The sequence below is a fragment of the Achroia grisella genome, unplaced genomic scaffold (assembly GCF_030625045.1).
Source record: "Achroia grisella isolate CSIRO2021 unplaced genomic scaffold, CSIRO_AGI_Agris_v1 utg1573, whole genome shotgun sequence".
NCBI lineage: Eukaryota > Metazoa > Arthropoda > Insecta > Lepidoptera > Pyralidae > Achroia > Achroia grisella.
Genome location: NW_026712655.1, coordinates 94,870 through 113,679, shown reverse-complemented (window position 1 = coordinate 113,679; position 18,810 = coordinate 94,870). Strand labels below are relative to the sequence as shown.

The following is an 18,810-nucleotide window of genomic DNA, read 5'->3' as shown; positions in this document are numbered from 1 at the left end:
TTTGCCTTTGTTACCATACTTCGTCTTAAAGCTTTAAATTCTTTTTTAAATGAAAAAATAACTTTTCTTTGATTAGTAGAATGACAACAATGTCGTATCTAAACGTACTCTAATACGTTGTCATAGTTTAAATAATCGTTTGAAGTTACGTTTTATTTTCTGTTAAAAGAACTAGTAAAACTAAGTAGCTAATAATATTAGGTAATATTATTAGCTACTTAGTTTTACTAGTTCGATGAATGAAAAGATGAATAGACATATTATTTATCTAATACACACAGAAGACATAATGCTATTGTGAAGCCGGTTGAAAATAGCTTTAATTGAGATTTATAATTTAGAATTATTATAGGTACTATCTAATAGCTAATAATATTATAACTTTATTGTGTACTAAGATAATAAAACTAAAATGTATTTTATTTTATACGAAGTTACAATTGTATTACTGGCTAGTTACAAACTGCCATCTAGTGATCATTTGCTTAATGCATTTATTAAGCGCATTTTTTATTAGCGTCCTCTAGTGAGGAGTAGTGAAAATTATAAATACAGAAATCATCAGCCCAATTCATTCAATTGAATGAGTCCTGTACTGTGTTGTCAGTATTGTCAATAATTGTCATTCATGCAATGCAACATGTGTGCCATCATACTGTCAAAATGTAAAATTAATCAATCGATCTAAAATCGCGATTCCTGACTAAAGCAATCTACAAATTTTCAACATTTTAATGTTTTCTTATACATAATTTAAGTTTAAAATTTTTTTTTAAAGTATACAATATCCAACAAAATGTAAGTCTAATGTTCTTAAACATGTGTAAAATAATTATTCCAAAAGGTAAATCAACATTTTCCTTTCTAAAATGAAAAATTTCGTTTTAGGAGTTTTGTGGATCTTGCAACTTTAACATTCCACCGACGAAATGAGCTGGAAGCACGGATTAATATCTTCTTAGAGAAAAGCGAACAAGCTATAAACGAAATAAAAAAATTACAAGTCCAGGTAAGTTATTTTTTTATTTATATACCCGCAATGTTTTTGATGATATTCCACACGGATTTTTCTATTTACCTCGAGTTTCCTTCTTTTTGTGGACGATAATGGACTGGTGCATCCGCCTGCGCTAACATTATGTATTGGCGGGCATCAGTGGAAGATAAGAATAATATTAGGTAAGTTAACTATTCAAATCGAAATGACCAGGAATTGTTACCACAGTAATTTCCAGGGCGACCGACCTGAGGTCTGGTGGCATCATTTCTTCATCATCCATAAAAAATATTGTATCAGTAATAAATATTTGTTTTCATAGACTAGTAGAATGAATCCATATTGCAATTGACCCTTATTTAATAAAAAGTTTATTGACTTTATTATCTGCAAAAAAATATTGTATAGGTAAGAAATATTTGTTTTAATAAATCTGTACTAACAGTGAATCAATATTGACTATTACAGTTTTTTTAAAAGTTTATTCCACTGCGATGTGCTCTTCACCTCAGAAATATTGGTATCAGTTTACTAAGATGTGTAAACACATGTTAATGTTTAGCATTCCTTAGGGTATAATTTCAAGTGTGACACCTTATATGCATTGTCAGTGAATATGTTGTATGCACTCTGAAATGGTCAATAGAAAATCTCAGACTCATCAATTATAATTGAAAATTATTACTAACAGTAATTTAAACCCTGTTAACTATAATTGCAAATTGTTAATAATGGCCTTGCATAATTCAAACCCTGTATCCAATTTAATTATATCCAATTAAAAAAAATTGATCTTAATTCCATTTTTTTTAAATATCACCAGAACTTTTTCTATATAAATCTATTTTGACCATACCAGAAGTTTTTCCAGTTTAATACAATTGAATTGTATTATCAATGCCTGAATATAGCATTATATTTATAGATCCATGGCTAACTAGCTACATGTATTATGTACATGCTATGTACATGGACATGACATTATTATGACACCTGTAGCACCTCATGCATTACCATCTTGAGGACTAAAATATGCCTCTTATCCTGTAATTTCACTGAAGTACCCTGGCCTTTAATGGAAACAACTTAGTAAAAGCAACATGGCAACTAAAATAAGTGAGACTAAGATGCAGACAACTTTTCCGTTTCTTGTTCTCTAAACATTCTGTTTTACTCCTTATGACAAACTTTGTATAAGTAGAATTTTGCTTATAAATTTGTATTTTATATTTTAGTCTCAACAATTTGTCCATAAGTTGAACTGTGAACCCGCAGACCTGAAGGAGTCCTTCTTGACTTGCATGAAACAACTTGATGAATACACATACCTAATCACAGACTTCAATCTGTCTGTTAATAAGCTTGGTAAGTATTAGCTATTAATGTGACTATCTAATTACATATTAGAATTGTACCTCATACATCTCAGTAGAGTAATTAAAAAATTATGTCCCGGGATGAAAGGGGTTGTTGATAAAGAGTCACAAGGGATGAGAGGGGAGGGGGAGGGGGGGGGGGGCGGCGGTATTGTAACATGTTGAAATGATTTCATTATACAATAAATTGTCTGATAGTGTAAAAACTTTAGCATTAGCTCAATTTAAAATTTCAACAGCTTAACTGTTAAATTAGTAATGAGTAACAAGGGTAATTTATAATATTATATACTAGCTACTCACCCCGGTTTCGCACTGGTGTACATGTATTATACAAACATTTTGTCTCCTATAAATTACTATGAATTATTCTATCTATGAATAAAAACCGCTTCAAAATCCGTTGCGTAGTTTTGAAGACTTAAATCATACATAGGGACAGATAGCGACAGTGACTTTATTTTATACTATGTAACGATAATGTTCAACAGAAGGGAACAATGCTGTGGAATATACACCAGTATTAGACAAGTTCAGTAATACGCTGCCAACACCCGCGCCTCAAGCCCCCAACCTAATAGATGTGCTCAGTGAACCGACACCGTCTACTTCCACTGTCTGTCCAAACCTCTGCCCTGAGAAACTAACACCAGTGAGGTGTAAGAAAGAAGACCAACTCCTCATTGATTTCTCCAGCGCTTCTTGTTCCTCTGAAAGTGTACCAATACAGAAGAATGAAGACAAAGAAATACAGTGCGAAGTGGCGAATGAATTGAACAACTTATCCTTGAATAGTGAGTTTATTATTTTTTAAGTAACACTCAATCTTGGTTTAATAATAACACAATTAAAGGAACAAGCAAATGGCTCACCTGATTGTAAGTGGTAACTTTATTTTTAAGAAATTCACACAGTGTCACCTGGGTTAGGTGACATTTTTTTTTATCATGTAGGTGGCAAACGAGCATACGGCCCATCTGATGGTAAACGGTTACTGTAGCCTATGGACGCTTGAAACACCAGGGGTGTCACATGCGCGTTGCCGTTAAGAAACCTTAATATACCCATCTTGAAAAACCCCATGCTGTAATGTAATGAAATGTAACACTGTGTGAGTTTCTTAAAAATAAGCTATGCGAAACTTTCGTTATAGGTGAATAGACAACTGATATAAGTACTTAGATACAAATATTCATACTGATATGAACATTTAGCATCGATCGAACCCGTCAGCATCGAAAGTACAGTGGTGTGCTAAACCGCTAAAGGCTGTTAATTGTAGGGTATACAAATGAACAGCAATACGGAAACACGTATAAGAATGATGTGACATCTTTGATGTCACACATGTGTTGCCATTTTGGAGAACTAAGAGGTCATGCCTCAATATTCTGTAATGTAACTGCCATGTGTGTAATTTTACACTCGACTATACTTCTTACAAACTGAAGGATAATAGTAATAATAACCAATATATATATATTAAAAACCATCCAGACTAATAAAATAATACTAAACAATACAAATATTTGTATTGTGCGAAGTAGAAAGCATTTTGCCAAGCAGAAGAGGAAACGCTACATGCTATGTGGTTGTAGCCCATAAATGAAATATCTCTTTTGAAAGGTATACACTATATCCTGAGATGAAAACCATCGCAACCATCTTAAGAATATCCTTCAATTCTTATCCCTGACGGGCTTGAGTAGCGAGCTTAGAAAAAGGTCTAGCATAATAAATCTATGTAGGACGCAGTGTTACAGATCTCTACACTTGATATTAGCCCAAAACCCTCAATAATAAAAGCCATAGACTATCGAACCCGCGATGGGTATAGATAGGAGGTTAAGGGGTGTCCTAAACTGTTAGCTGACAGAGTATGTCAAAATAAATGTATAAATTTCCCCATACAGAACAGTTGGCCCTGAGCGAACAGCACAATTTACCCGCCCAGACGGTCCTACAGTGTGACATCTTATATACGAGGTGTGCCATCATTTCAACAGAGGGCCTCGCACTCTGGATTATCACCGATGATCTCGAGGAAATCTGCAGGTAACATTAACATACCGAAAACATTGAATTATATTACAGATATGTAAAACTCAACATCTAAAACCTGGAATTTATATTAGAAATAGAAATTATTATTATTATTCAAATAAACTCAATACAAGCACTTTTGAATAGCCATATTTTTATGAAATTGCAACAACTCCACTGAATATAATTATGTATCCATCCATCTTTCTTCACCAAGAAACAAAAATAATAATCATAACACTCGGAAATATTAATTTAATTACTTGTGTTGTCTAGATTCGAACTCACTACTTGTGAGGTTTTATTCATGGTGAAAACTAGGCCAAAAAGGGAAACTATTAATGGCGGACTTTATCAACTTCATAGAAAAACAATGTTGGTTAGATTTCTGTCTAATATCTATGCGTTTTTAATCTTATTAACTGTTTAACCAGTTGTAACTTGCGTAACCGAGTGCAGTATTCGCAAATTCATTTTGTTAAGCTTCTCTTAAAAAAAAATTAAATATACTTTATGTAATTCTTCAGATTAATGGCGGAAATGACGGAGTACTATAAGGAGAACAGCATGTTGCTCACTCATGATGAGATACGCACATTACAGTACTGCGCTTTCTACGATGAGGAAAATAGTGCCTGCTACAGAGGATTCTTCATTAAACTCATCGAGGTACAATGTCGTATTTGTTTTATACTAATATTAAAAAAAGTTGTATTATGTACTGGACAACTGATATAAATACATAGTTACATTTTTTTGCAAATACATAAACAATATACGCAGGAAACACCCAGGCGGATACAAACAATCATACTAATGAATACAAATATTTGTATCATGCGGAGAAACGAACCCGCATCCATCGAAAGCGTGCTAGACACGACGACGACACGTATTTTCTATGTGTATTATATATGTATAGTAAGTCAATATGTGTTAATACCCATAACACAAGCTCTACTTAGCTTGGGACTAGATGACACTACGTGAATGGTAATAACTATAATAATCCTGGGGTTATTATTATTGTTAATTTGTATGATTGAAACAAGCATTGAACACCAAAAATAGATGGGTGTTTTTATACAACAACACACTGGTCATCTGCTCCCCTCTAAGGGTTGAAGGTTGCAACCTCAGGATGAACTCCATTGCCCCGGCATCTACTTCCAGGGGCAACAACCCCCAGATGGTTCGATTTAAGCCTTTTAAGGCAGGATTAAAAAAAACAAATAATATTAAAATAACCTAACTTAAGAAGTAGTGCCAGACTTAGGGACAATTTTTTTTGTGTGTGTTATATTTTTATTTATTATTATTACAGGACAGCGTTGAAGTGTTTCTGGTAGATACGGGCGAAATGCGAACAACGCCATCAAGTTGTATCAAACCACTGCTAGAGCGCTTCTGCAAATATCCGCCGTACGCGCGCTGCTGCCATCTTGCGGGGGTTAGTTTCATTTTCTTTTTTCGGACTACTCTAATGCTTCACCGGACGATAGGGGGCGAGTGCAGAAGGCACTGCAAACCCGCAGAAGGACTTATGGAGCGGCTGTGATAGAGATATTCAGTGGATTACGTATACAGTTGTAAATATAATTTATTTCGTTTATTGCAGCTTGTTACTTAGCAACAATACTTATTTTAAATGTGATGGATTATACTTTTTCTACTTCAATCAATGTGCCTAATACGGTCCCTTAATCCATTACATTTAAGACATTCTACATCTCTACATTTAAATAACATACATAATATAAAACAATATACAGAAGAGTAAACAATAGAACTACTAGCAAAAAACATATCCAAAATTAAATCTGTTAAAATACTAACAATTTCTGTTGGACCTATACTACTTATTTTAAATGTGATGCATTATACTTTTTCTACTTCAATCAATGTGCCTAATAGGCTGAAGGCCAACTCCCGCCTGACGGATACAACTGTAGTCTGAGGGTTCGTTTCTGAATAAAATACCCTAACTCCTTCGCGACTTTGCCTGCCTGATTGGAATGTATCTTATCTATCTACAAGTCTAATTTCGTTAAGGCCCGTTTAGCCTTTTGGTCTTGAATATAAAATAAGAAGCATGACAGCTTAATTCTCCGGAATAGCAACACATGGGTATTACGGGCGTTACATTATAATATGATATCCATTGTGCTGATCATGTACTATGATATAAGCACTAATTACCATTATCATCGGGTGGGATGTCAGTTTTAACAAAACTGGCAAAAGCAGAAGCACTTTCTTATAATAATACTAATAATATTTGTATTATTAGTATTGTTATGATTTATATATAATATTACGTATGTGTAATAAAATATCCAAAAGGAATGGAATGAGAACAATAAAATACAAATTAAATGAGGTTGGTCTGAGTTTTACTACAACCCTTAAAGTAGGCGAATATGTTCTGATTGATGCATAGATATCACCTATAAAAATATCTCTCTCACTCTTCTCTCTCTCTCTCTCTCTCTCTCTCTCTCTCTCTCTCTCTCTCTCTCTCTCTCTCTATCTTTTCTCGCTCTCTCTCTATGTCAACCCAGGCTTTGTACAAAAATGTCAGCGTGTTTAGCTCAGTCTCGTGTATTTGCTTATGCTAGTTTCGATGGGACACTAAATTATAAAAACATTTACAGGTTGATCTGTTGCATAAAGAGGATGAAGATATGATGACTAAACAAGAAGACTTTTTAAAGAATTATGTGGGTATGGCCTGTCAAATTGAAGTTGATGATAAGTAAGTAAAACTTGCTTCAAACTTTAATACACTTCCTTATTTCCAAATGTCGGGGTTCAATTTCTCGCAAGATACAAACATTTGTTTTCAAGAGTAAGATTGTATCGGTCTGGGTGTTTGCTATGAGACGAACTTCTTAGCACTCCATGGATTCACCGTGCGGGTGCCGGGTCCATCGTGTGGCAAAGAGGGAAACACCAAGCAGTTCTTTACAAAGAAATGCATTTAAGTATTTCTTCCAGTTGCTATGGGTACTATAACACAAGCTCTGCTTAGCTTGGTACTAGATGGCGTTGTGTGAATTGCCTAGGGTTATTAATATCTTATATATAAAATTCTCGTGTCACAATGTTAGTTACCATACTCTTCTGAAACGGCTTGACCGATTTTTATGAAATTTTAGATACTTATTCAGTAGGTCTGAGAATCGGCTACTATCTATTTTTCATACCCTTAAGTGACAAGGGTTGTCCACCCCTAACCTTTTATTTTAATTTCTATAATGTGGCATTAAAATACATACAACTCCTATATGGTTGTAATAATTTATCAGCACTTCTGAATCACTGGGCGTGTACGTGATACTGCCATCGAAGGAGACCATAAACGACATCATGGTGAACCAGGGTCTAGCTGGCCCGAGTAAGTAAAACACTAATTATTGTTATTACTTTATTTTTAACTTGACGGCTCAATTTCGTCGGGCAAGGCCGGCTTATAACTATACATTTGTAACACACAGTAAAGAAAATGCATAAATAATATATTAAAGGACAACATGTATAGTTATAAGCCGGCCTTATTGCTGAAAGCAATCTTTTCAAGGCAACCTTAGGGAAACGGATTGAAAAATGAACAGATAATATGCATACAGGAGAAAATTAAAAAATTACAAACATATGTTGATGAATTAAATAATAATAAGTATAATACGAATTTAAAATTTATTTTGCAACATCATTGCTGCTCCTCTCTTTTTACAGTGTGATATTATTATTACTAGTGGTCGCCCAATGGTCAAAATTCGACTATAATTAATTGAAATTATAAATTTATTAAGGTTCTATTGTCAAAGACTATACCTTTATGCGTGTGTGAAATACATGGTAATGTGTGTATTGATTTTTTTATTCATTTAATGTATTTATATGCATAATTAATAAAAAATATCCTCCTGCATTCCTCTAAACGATTACTTGAATGACGAGCGTGCATGGCAATAGTTTTCATGTTCGGGATTTTCATTTAATGTTAGACATAGACATCTATATAAATACCTATGCATTGTAAAAAAACTGGATTTAAAAAAAAAAGTAATTCAATTGAGTTCTTGCCAGTTCTTCTCAATTGGATCTATATACCGAACTGGACGGTAGGGAAAAAATTATAATGTAAAAACTTAACGTTCATAAGCGACCAAAATGTCCTACATGAATAAATGATTTTTGAATTTGTATTTGAATTTGAATCTATATAAACTAAATGCGAAATTTCATATTCCTTTGCCCGTGCAGTATTCGTAAAAAACAAAGTCTTTGCTTCACATATTAATAATATAATTAACAAAAATGTTTTATGTATGACAGTAGACAAACCCGTTCACGCAGTGGTGAGCCCTGATCTCTCGGAGTCAGTGTCAGTCTCGGTGGACAGTGATATCGACATCACAGAGTGCCCAGAATATGAAGATCCCGTGGAAGCTGTCACGGTAAATAAAAGTATTTTTTTTAATATTCAATAAACACCTTTAAAAAACTATACAAGAATTATCTATCTACTATTTAACCTATAAATCATACTACGAAATAGTTGTAATAACATAAAACAACATGAATAAATATGTTTATGTTCATGTTTTATTTTATTTTTTCTTTCTAGTATATGTAATTGGTTTGTATTTTTATGTTGTAATTTTGTTTTAATTATTATCATTAATATTTTATATAGTGCCCTCTCTCTCCCCCTATACATATATATATATATATATATATATATATATATATATCCTCATTTTGGTGCCACTGAAAACCAGCTATATGTTCACATAGGACACAATAAAGCTGAGTAGAGCCATTTCAGTGTCTATATGGAAGTCAAAAATGATTATTTTTAATTACCTACATGGTAAATTAATTTTAATTATATATTCATTTTATTTAATCTTTTTTTTTCGTTTGTATATTGTAACATTGTTGAAATGCACTGAATAAATATTATTCCTTTCTTTCTTAATATATGGTAATGGTATTCACTCGTCTACATTAGCAGTTTACGCTGGCGGTGCATTAGTGGAGGATGATGAGATGAACATGTGGTCAGGTCAGATAGCTCATCGTGGCGAATTTACCAGGAGTTTATTATGATGGTTTTCAGGGGAACTGTATGGAGGGAAATCTGACATGGTACATTGTTAGCAATTCCTTCCTCCCATCATTCTACTATTAGGTATTCAGTTTTCGTTGAAACTCGGTAAGATATAAAAGAAAAAAACAAACTAAACAATAAATACGTAGTTATAAGAGAACACTACATTTCTACCCAATTCAGTTTAAACATCTTTTACCAACCCCACTTTTTAATAGCGATATTAATTTAAATGACAAAGTTTGCCGAGTTATCTAGTAATTGTAGTAAATATACTTATAGGGTTACAGCAATCGTGATGAGGCTGACATCTGCAAACATTATACAGGCGGCCCCGAGAAGACTTGCTTCAAAGGACCACGCTGCAACAAAAGACATGTTATGAAACACCCAGGTAAATATCTACAACTAATACATTTATTTACCGGATGTAATAAATATACTACCCTTTATGTGATATATTCTATAATCCTAATATATTAACTTGTGTTATGGGTACTAGATAACTTATGTAAATACATAGATACGTAATATATAAAGAAAACACCCAGAGCGATAAAACAATCATACTTGTGAATAGAAATATTGGTGCCGTGAGAGGAATCAAACATGCGACTATCGGAAGTAAATATTGTATAAATTTAATAATTAAGAGCAATCCAAAGGCAAACATGGTGACGACCGACGCCACTAATGTTACATTAATTTTAACCTTACCTGACCTGACCTCATGGTCATCCTGTCATCCTCCGCTGGTCCCACACCAACGTAAAATTACTGCAAAATTACACCGTTCCATAATCATGCAGTTTAAAAATAGAAACTAATTACAGATGCTACTACAGATTTTTGTAACGCCATAAGTATTTCACAGTGTGTAAAATATTGTAGCAATTTTTGTAATAATCACATTTAGAGGACAAAATAAATAAAAAATAACCAAATACAAAAAATAACAATCCAATTGTTATTTTTTGTAAATAAATATTGATTTACTTATATTTAATTAACAACAAGGCACTTAAACTCTGTTCAATCATATAACATTGTCAGCGCTATGAATTTTAAGTTAGATATATTATACAAACACATTATTTTCATTTATAAATTCTTCAATTTTATAATAAACTTTTTTCTGGCTTAATACATAAAGTGTGCTCTTCATGACTTAGTACATAATATGTTTTTTTCTTAATATATATAGACGGCTGGACTCTGGACCGCGTGGAGGCGTTAACTCACAAGCCGCTGCCGCTGCCTCCGCCAGACACCTGGCACAAAGTGCTTGTCACCTACGTTTGCCACTTCAATCGCATCTACGTGCAGTTCATCGACGAAAAAAAAACAGGTATTCAATCATTTTTTTTAGTAATTGAAACAGTAGTCAATCTGATGGCCCATCTTAAAATAAGTATCAATCATTGCGTATTGTGTTGCATTGTCTTAGACCCGTGATACTAAGACATGCCCTTTATCTTGTAATTTCAATGCCTAATCCCACCATAAAACTAAAAACTAAAGCAAGATGCTTATAAAATATCCATTCAATGTTTTGGGTCCTGTTACGCTGCTAAAGTTTCCCAATAACTGTTTTTCACTTGTAACTGTATAGACAGTGATCAGTTTAATTTTTACATTTACATTATATTTACATCTATGTATGTATATTCACACAACGCCCTCCTGCAAAATGGACCGACGACATTACGAAGGTGGCCGGGAGTGAATGGATGCGGAAGGCGGAAGTGCGCACATGGTGGAAGTCTTTGGGAAAGGCCTATATCCAACAGTGGATAGACACAGGCTGATGATGACGATGATGATGACATTCACAAAAGACTGATGATTAATAAAATGTACCAGTAAAAACTCTTCTTGCGTTTCTTCCTTGTTGAAAAATTCTTGTCAACTGAAATGAAGTAGTAACATCTACTTCAGTTTTTAGAAAAGTGTGACAAAAATTATGACCTCCATAATTCGCACAAAAAATGTATGTGCATAAACTATTTTGACTTTGGTTTCCAGATGAGCCGTTGCCCGAATTCGGCGTGATTCGCCCTCCAATGACGCTGGAGGCGCTCGTACGGGACATGAACAGCCCCGCGACCAGGACAGCATACAAGCCACTGAAGGTCAGCTCTATATACATAATAATAATATCTTTGGACACTTCACACAATGTCATCTAGACCAGTGAGGTTATATTATGGGTACTAGACAACTAATAATATAATTATAGTCTACATACAAAACACCTAGATGAGTTGAGATGAGAGATGATTGTTTGTATCTGTCTAAGTGTTTTCTATGTATATTATGTATTTACAAAAAATGCATCAAAGTATTCTCTGGTTTATATAACACAAGCCTTGCTTAGCTTTTGGGACTAAGTAGCGCTGTGTAAATGGTTCTGGATTATTATTATTAACTTCAATATTCTTATGCTGTATAGACTACGCCAGCGCCAGGCGAACTAGTGGCAGCGCTGTACCCACCCGATGACCAGTGGTACCGTGCGTGCGTCCGGTTCTCTTCCCGCGCTGACCAGAATGTTGAGGTAATATTCCATATTTAAAAACTAAAAATATATTTGTATGTGCAAGAAAATATTCAAATATTATTGTTTGCAATAAATGCAGCCGGTATTAAATTTTCTTATTTGCTTAGAATAAGAAAAAACTTAAATCACTGTGTTATGTATATTTCCAAGCAGTTGTTTAACAATATAGTATATATATATATATATATATATAAAGTGTTTGTTACATAAAATAAATCAATTTTAGTATGAATATATTTTAATTTTTCATAGAGACGTTTAAGATTTATATTATCAACAAATCTATGGGCGTATGGTTTGACGCAACTGGTATCCTCGCCTACGCGAATTCTTGATGTTGTTGACCATATACCTTCACTGTTGGACCTTCTGCTGACTTCTCATCCGGACGTATATCAGATATCTGTGGAAGCCCCACTGGGATCCTCTGATCATTGTCTAATACGGAGCGAAGTGCCTCTCACGCGTCCTTTTTCCATCTTACCCATTTTATGTCGGGGGATGAGATGCGAGTATGTTCACACTGGACGATCCTGATGTAATAGCTGGATCTGTCACCGATGTAGTGTAGTACTTCAGGGAATGGAGATGTTTATTCCAAATTCCCAGGTACCTGTCGGTGGTAGATCTCAGTCCTGGTATGGGGGATCCTGTAGATCGGCGTCTCGCCATAAGCAGGAATGCTTCCGTGCCTGGATTGCAGCTGTGAAGTCGAGTCATCCAGATATCAGTGCCCATAAAAGGAAGTATAACTCCGCTTCCAGGTCCTTCAAGAGTTATAGCCACAGCAAAATCGGAGCACATCAGCAGAATTGGTAAGAGACTGAACAGTCTTCCATCTGAATCCCGGGCTTTTTGGTCTCTTGCCAAAGCTGCTCAGGGAAATTTCTGTCAGCCATCTTTTCCACCACTGCGCAGAGACGATAACTCGTTGGCCCAACATGCTAAAGAGAAGGCCGATCTCCTTGGGTCTCTTTTTGCAACTCGACACTGGACGATAGGGAGCAAACAACGCCGGTCATCTCGCGGTGTGAGACTTTTATGCCAGAGGTAAAATTTACCCAAAAGCTGATAAGTCTCTTTTCTCCCTCGATATCCACAAGTCGAGTGGGCCTGACTGTATTTCTGCTCTTGTGCTCAGGACGTGTGCACCTGAGTTGGCTGCGGTACTAACGCGTCTTTTCCGGTACTGCTACTCTACAGGCGTAGTCCCAAAACTTTGGAAGACGGCTTTGGTTCATCCGATCCATAAGAAGGGAGATCGCTCAGATCCAGCTAACTATAGGCCCATAGCCATCACCTCCTTATTCTCAAAGACCATGGAGTCGATTGTCAACCGTCAACTCCTACGATACCTAGAAGTGAACCAGTTGATTTCTGATCGTCAGTATGGCTTTCGCCAGGGTCGGTCAGCTGGTGATGTTCTAGTGTATTTGACACATTGATGGACAGAGGCTATTGAGAGTAATGGGGAGGCCCTATCTGTTAGTCTGGATATTGCGAAGACTTTGATCGGGTTTGGCACAAAGCTCTTCTTTCAAAGCTACCATCCTTCGGGTTACTTGCGAAGTTATGCAAATGGGTCGCCATCTTTCTCACTGATCGGAGCATCAAGATCGTTGTCGATGGTGCTTGCTCCGACCCACACTCTGTGAATGCTGGTGTTCCACAAGGCTGTGTGCTATCTCCGACTCTGTTCCTTCTGCATATCAATGACATGTTACAAATCAACAACATTCATTGCTATGCGGATGACAGTACCGGAGATGCCTTGTACAGCGGCCATGCTAATATGTCGCAGGCAAAAGTTATAGAGTACCGGAACAGACTTGTGTCTGAAAATTGTGTTCAATTCAACCCCAAGAAGACAAGTTTGCGCGTTTACCGCTAAAAAGAATCCATTTATCGTATCTCCTCAGTTTCAAGACACTCTCCTTGATGTGAAGCCAAATCTCGAGGTCCTTGGCGTTGATATATCCAGTGACGTTCAGTTTCGCGGTCATTTGGAGGACAAGGCTAAAATAGCCTCAAAAAAGCTTGGTGTGCTCAGTAGAGTGAGACGGTATTTCACGGCGGCCCATCGCTTGCAATTATACAAGGCGCAGGTCCGGCCGCATATGGAATACTGTTCTCATCTCTGGGCGGGAACACCACAATACCAACTACTTCCATTTGACCGTATACAGAACCGAGCAGCCAGAATCATTGGTAATCGACGTCTATGTGACAAACTCGACCCATTGGCTAGGCGGCAAGATATTGCATCTCTGTGCATTTTCTACCGCATATATCATGGGGAGTGTTCTGAGGAATTGTTCTGATTAATACCAGCCACTGAGTTTCACCACCGTACCACCCGCCAGAAACTGAAATACCATGCTGATCATCTGGATGAATGGCGGTTTTCTAGAAACTTTTTGCCACGCACAACCACGCCACGCCACGAGCGTCTCGTAACTCGCGCTGTGACTGGACTCCAGCTGCGTCACCCTCAATGTTAGGTCCCTCCCGGTCCGTACGTAGTCGACGTTATCCTAATGCGGTGTGTTCGCGTGGCAGGTGATGTACGTGGACTACGGCAACGTGGTGTCCGTGAAGGAGGACCACGTGCGCGTGCTGGACGCTCGGTTCGCGGCGCTGCCTGGAATCCAGCTGCGTCACACCGCGTCCTCAATGTTACGTCCGGCCCTACATCCGGCCCGCCGCGTGCTGGCCGGCGTGCAGCCGGTCCGCGGCCGTACGTAGTCGACGTTATCCTAATGCGGTGTGTCCGCGTGGCAGGTGATGTACGTGGACTACGGCAACGTGGTGTCCGTGAAGGAGGACCACGTGCGCGTGCTGGACGCTCGGTTCGCGGCGCTGCCCGCGCAGGCGGCGCGCTGCGTGCTGGCCGGCGTGCAGCCGCGGGACCGCTCCTCGCGGCAGTGGGCCGCCGCCAAGCACGCGCTCGCGGACCTCGCGCAGGACCGCGTCCTCACCGCGCACGTCATGTGAGTACGTCCGGCCCTACATCCGGCCCGCCGCGTGCTGGCCGGCGTGCAGCCGCGGGACCGCTCCTCGCGGCACGTCCGGCCGCAGGACCGCGTCCCGGCCCTACATCCGGCCCGCCGCGTGCTGGCCGGCGTGCAGCCGCGGGACCGCTCCTCGCGGCAGTGGGCCGCCGCCAAGCACGCGCTCGCGGACCTCGCGCAGGACCGCGTCCTCACCGCGCACGTCATGTGAGTACGTCCGGCCCTACATCCGGCCCGCCGCGTGCTGGCCGGCGTGCAGCCGCGGGACCGCTCCTCGCGATGGTGCGGCAGCAGCGCGCTACAGACCGTTGCCTGTTTTCTCAGAGTTAAACCATTTTGTAGTATGTGCCATGTCAGTGTGTAGTATATTTTAAAAAAGTAGGCTTTTTGATTTTCTCATTAAGACCAATTGTCTTATGAATATTGGAATGGGGCACCCGCCTACACTAACGGTTTAAACTGACGGGGCACCAGTGGAGGCCATCATGGTATAGCTAAATTCTCCATTAAATTTATCACGATGGGAGCCACGTGGAGTTCAACCTGACGTGATACATTATTACTAGCTGATGCTTTTAAATACACTCAAATCATTCACTTCGCTTCACTTTATTCACTTATACTATTGTTGTTTATAATATAATCAATTTGACCTACAGCGCCCGGGATTACGACGAGATAACGATAGAATTATTCGACGAGAAAGATTACAGCGTGGCAGAGACCCTCGCCGAACTCGATATGGTCAAACTAGAAGAATACACGGTAGAAGACGACACCAATGTCACGCAGAAACTCGTCGTACCATAGACTAGTAATCTCATTTAAATCTCATAGATTAATAAACATAAATACGTACCTAGATTGAATTCACAATCTCAACATATTTAATTCTTTGAGATCAAATGTTAGCACAAATTCATATTAAATCGAATTTTATAATTGTATATCTCTTAACTAGTTGTGTCCTGCAGTAAAATAAGCCTGTTGCCGACTACGTAGTTGTCTATAAGTGAAATAATGCTTGAATAAGTATATCTATTACAAACAAACACACATACATAATATCAGTAGATAGAATATTTGATAATTAATATTAAGTATTGTTTTATGCAACTTCTCCCATAAACTAAATAAGCATACATATTTTCTATATTGTATTTAATTGATACTATAGTTACTCTAAATAATTTCGCTAATCAATATTATTTTTTTATTAAAAAACAAATTTGAATAGGTCAGATCTGAACCAGTTGGTTTTTAATAAAGACATATGAAACGTAACGCTATTTTCTTATTCGTAGAATATAGTTTAGCTTGATTACTTTATTATTGATCTAAACACTATTCTAAAAATATGAACTTTATTTTTGTTAATTTATTAGAAAGTGTAAATGAATATTAATTTTATGGAGATCATCATGGTATTGCTGGCCTATTATTTCTAGATTATTTTAAGACTATAATACATTATTCTCACTTTAGAACTTATAATGTAGTCTTTAGAGGTTTAAAACAATAGTTGCAAGACTAAACCGAAAAAAACTAGACGAAACTCTAGTTCGTCTTACGACAGTAAAGTAGTGAAAAATCTCGCGCAGATCTTATTGCATATTGTATCCGAACATAAAACTCACGAAATTTGTAATTATTTTCACTATCCTCTAAAAATACATATCTTATTAGAACGGTTATATTGTTTTATATCGACTTTTAATATATATTTGTCAGTGCAAATTGCCTTAATGTTGATAAATGCCTCTATAAGACATATACACGTAATTGTAGCAACAAAAATTACTTCTAATTAATTAGATAGGAAAATAATCAATCTGTGCTTTTGTTTTAGTATAATTTTATTCGTTTATTGTTTAAAAACAGTTAAATTCGTTTAATAGCGAAATTGGTATCTAATAATTCCTTAAGAATATCTTTAAAATACAAGTTTAGAAAATATTGATAACATACTTGTAAAGTATGGCTTTATAATTTCTAATGTTATTTTATTGTATAAGATTTTAATCTGTGTTCTTAGACATTAAGGCACGCTAAGGATATAAAACGACTATGTCAATGACGGAGGTTGTCCCTCTATGGCTGCTAATACATATTAGACAGTTCCAATGTTAATTATATAGCCGCTACGAAATTAGAAATCGTATTACCTATATATATATATATATATATATATATATATATATCCCAGTACATTCTATAATGAACAAAGTACAGTTCCACAAACATATATAAACCGCTACATCACCGATGTAGCGGTTTATATATGTTTGTGTGTGTATATCTTTTGGTGAATTTAGTGTTGTTACAAAATAGAATTTCTACCATTTCTACATTAGTAGAAGTTTCCACTGAGTCCGATAGGTTTGTGGCACGATGAATAACTTTATTTTGCCATTTGTAAAGAGATTAACTTTACGTCCACTTTAATTAATAATATAACGTTACGACAGTTACGCCATATGTGCATCAAGGTACTGTCAAATCAAATCAACTGTCGATGTCATAGTGAACGCAACATTTGACCTGCCCGCCCACATTTAAATCCAACGTGGCTGGTAGCACGACTGCCGCTCTCACTCGGATTAATTTTACTCGATATAGGTATCAGCGAAGTCTGATAAATATAAAAGGATACATAGTTTTTAGTGTCGGCCAAATTCGGACTTGGGATCTTTGGATCGCAAAAGGGATAGCAGGTAAACCACTTGACTACGAAGCTCTATAAAAATAGTTCCTTCTATCGTCGTAGATTAATTTGCCAAATAAATGTGATATATATGTATGTACCTTAGTTTCTTTATATTACACTTATTTTAGATGTATATAGTTTACGTTATTAGTTTGTCTACATTTGCTTACATTTCTCGAATTGTGTATTCAGAATCTTTATACAGATCGTGTTTTAGGCAGGTAGTATATTTTTTAACAATAAATTTCGCGAATCAAAACAACTATCGTGAGTAAAGCAACTGGATAATTGAGATGATAACACCGCAATTAATCGCATTACGGCAGCAAATATAATAGGATGTCTATTTTTAAAGCAGTTGGAACATTTATTAAATAAATTTGACGTCTTTTTTCCCAATTGATCGTTTACATATAATACAGATAAATCACTTACCATATATAATAGATGTTAGAAAGATGAAATGGATTAGGCTTACGCCATCTAAACGTCAATAATTGTTTGGCTATAACTACTAAATAGAAACCGTTGTTCGTATGAATTCTAAATAATTAAATAATAGATAGTTAATTCATGCATAAAATTATGTGTCATCCTATTATCGAATTCTTGTATGCTGTAGTATTAAGTAAAAGTCTCGCATTCCTTCCCATGAGAAACATTTACGAATACAAGGTAAAATTGCTTGGTATTTTAAGAAAAATTTGTTAACATGTGTAACATGTAATTAATGTAAAGTAGATATGATATTCGACTGATTTTAAAATAAAAAAAAATATACTATGTGTATTAGAATATTAGGTAATACTTTAAAATGTTTAAATTTAAAATAAACGAAAATTTAATTCAATATTAGTTTTAATTTCGTGCCATTTAAGTACTAACTGTGCCCTGTGTTTTTCTTCTGATATATAAGCTAAATATTACTGTTTCATCAATATACTTTTAATAGTTACTAAGTTACTTTTACTCTTTCACACAAAAAGTGTGAAAGAGT

The 18,810-nt window shown here is 36.2% G+C and overlaps 1 protein-coding gene across 2 annotated transcripts; it reads left to right on the top strand.

The window, feature by feature from the left end:
- Nucleotides 1–651: 651 nt before the first annotated feature.
- LOC131841073 (tudor domain-containing 6) lies at nt 652–18,663 on the top strand. Of its 2 annotated transcripts, XM_059189308.1 has the most exons (16): nt 652–798; nt 889–1,009; nt 2,233–2,362; nt 2,865–3,167; nt 4,287–4,428; nt 4,944–5,085; nt 5,741–5,866; nt 7,071–7,171; nt 7,725–7,813; nt 8,758–8,879; nt 9,818–9,929; nt 10,740–10,883; nt 11,561–11,667; nt 11,988–12,092; nt 14,877–15,085; nt 15,766–15,916. In XM_059189308.1, coding segments are annotated over exons 1-16 (2,106 nt in total). In that variant the 5' UTR covers nt 652–796. The 2 variants fall into 2 exon arrangements, with proteins under 2 accessions (XP_059045291.1, XP_059045290.1); XM_059189307.1 differs by lacking the exon at nt 14,877–15,085 and having other exon boundaries at nt 15,766–18,663.
- The last annotated feature ends 147 nt before the right edge of the window (nt 18,664–18,810 follow it).

Bases quoted from the DNA above. Each gene is read 5' to 3' on its own strand.
- LOC131841073 (XM_059189308.1), top strand. The intron at 5,086-5,740 runs GTACAATGTCGT...TTATTATTACAG, and splicing joins TCTTCATTAAACTCATCGAG to GACAGCGTTGAAGTGTTTCT. The intron at 9,930-10,739 runs GTAAATATCTAC...TAATATATATAG, and splicing joins ACATGTTATGAAACACCCAG to ACGGCTGGACTCTGGACCGC.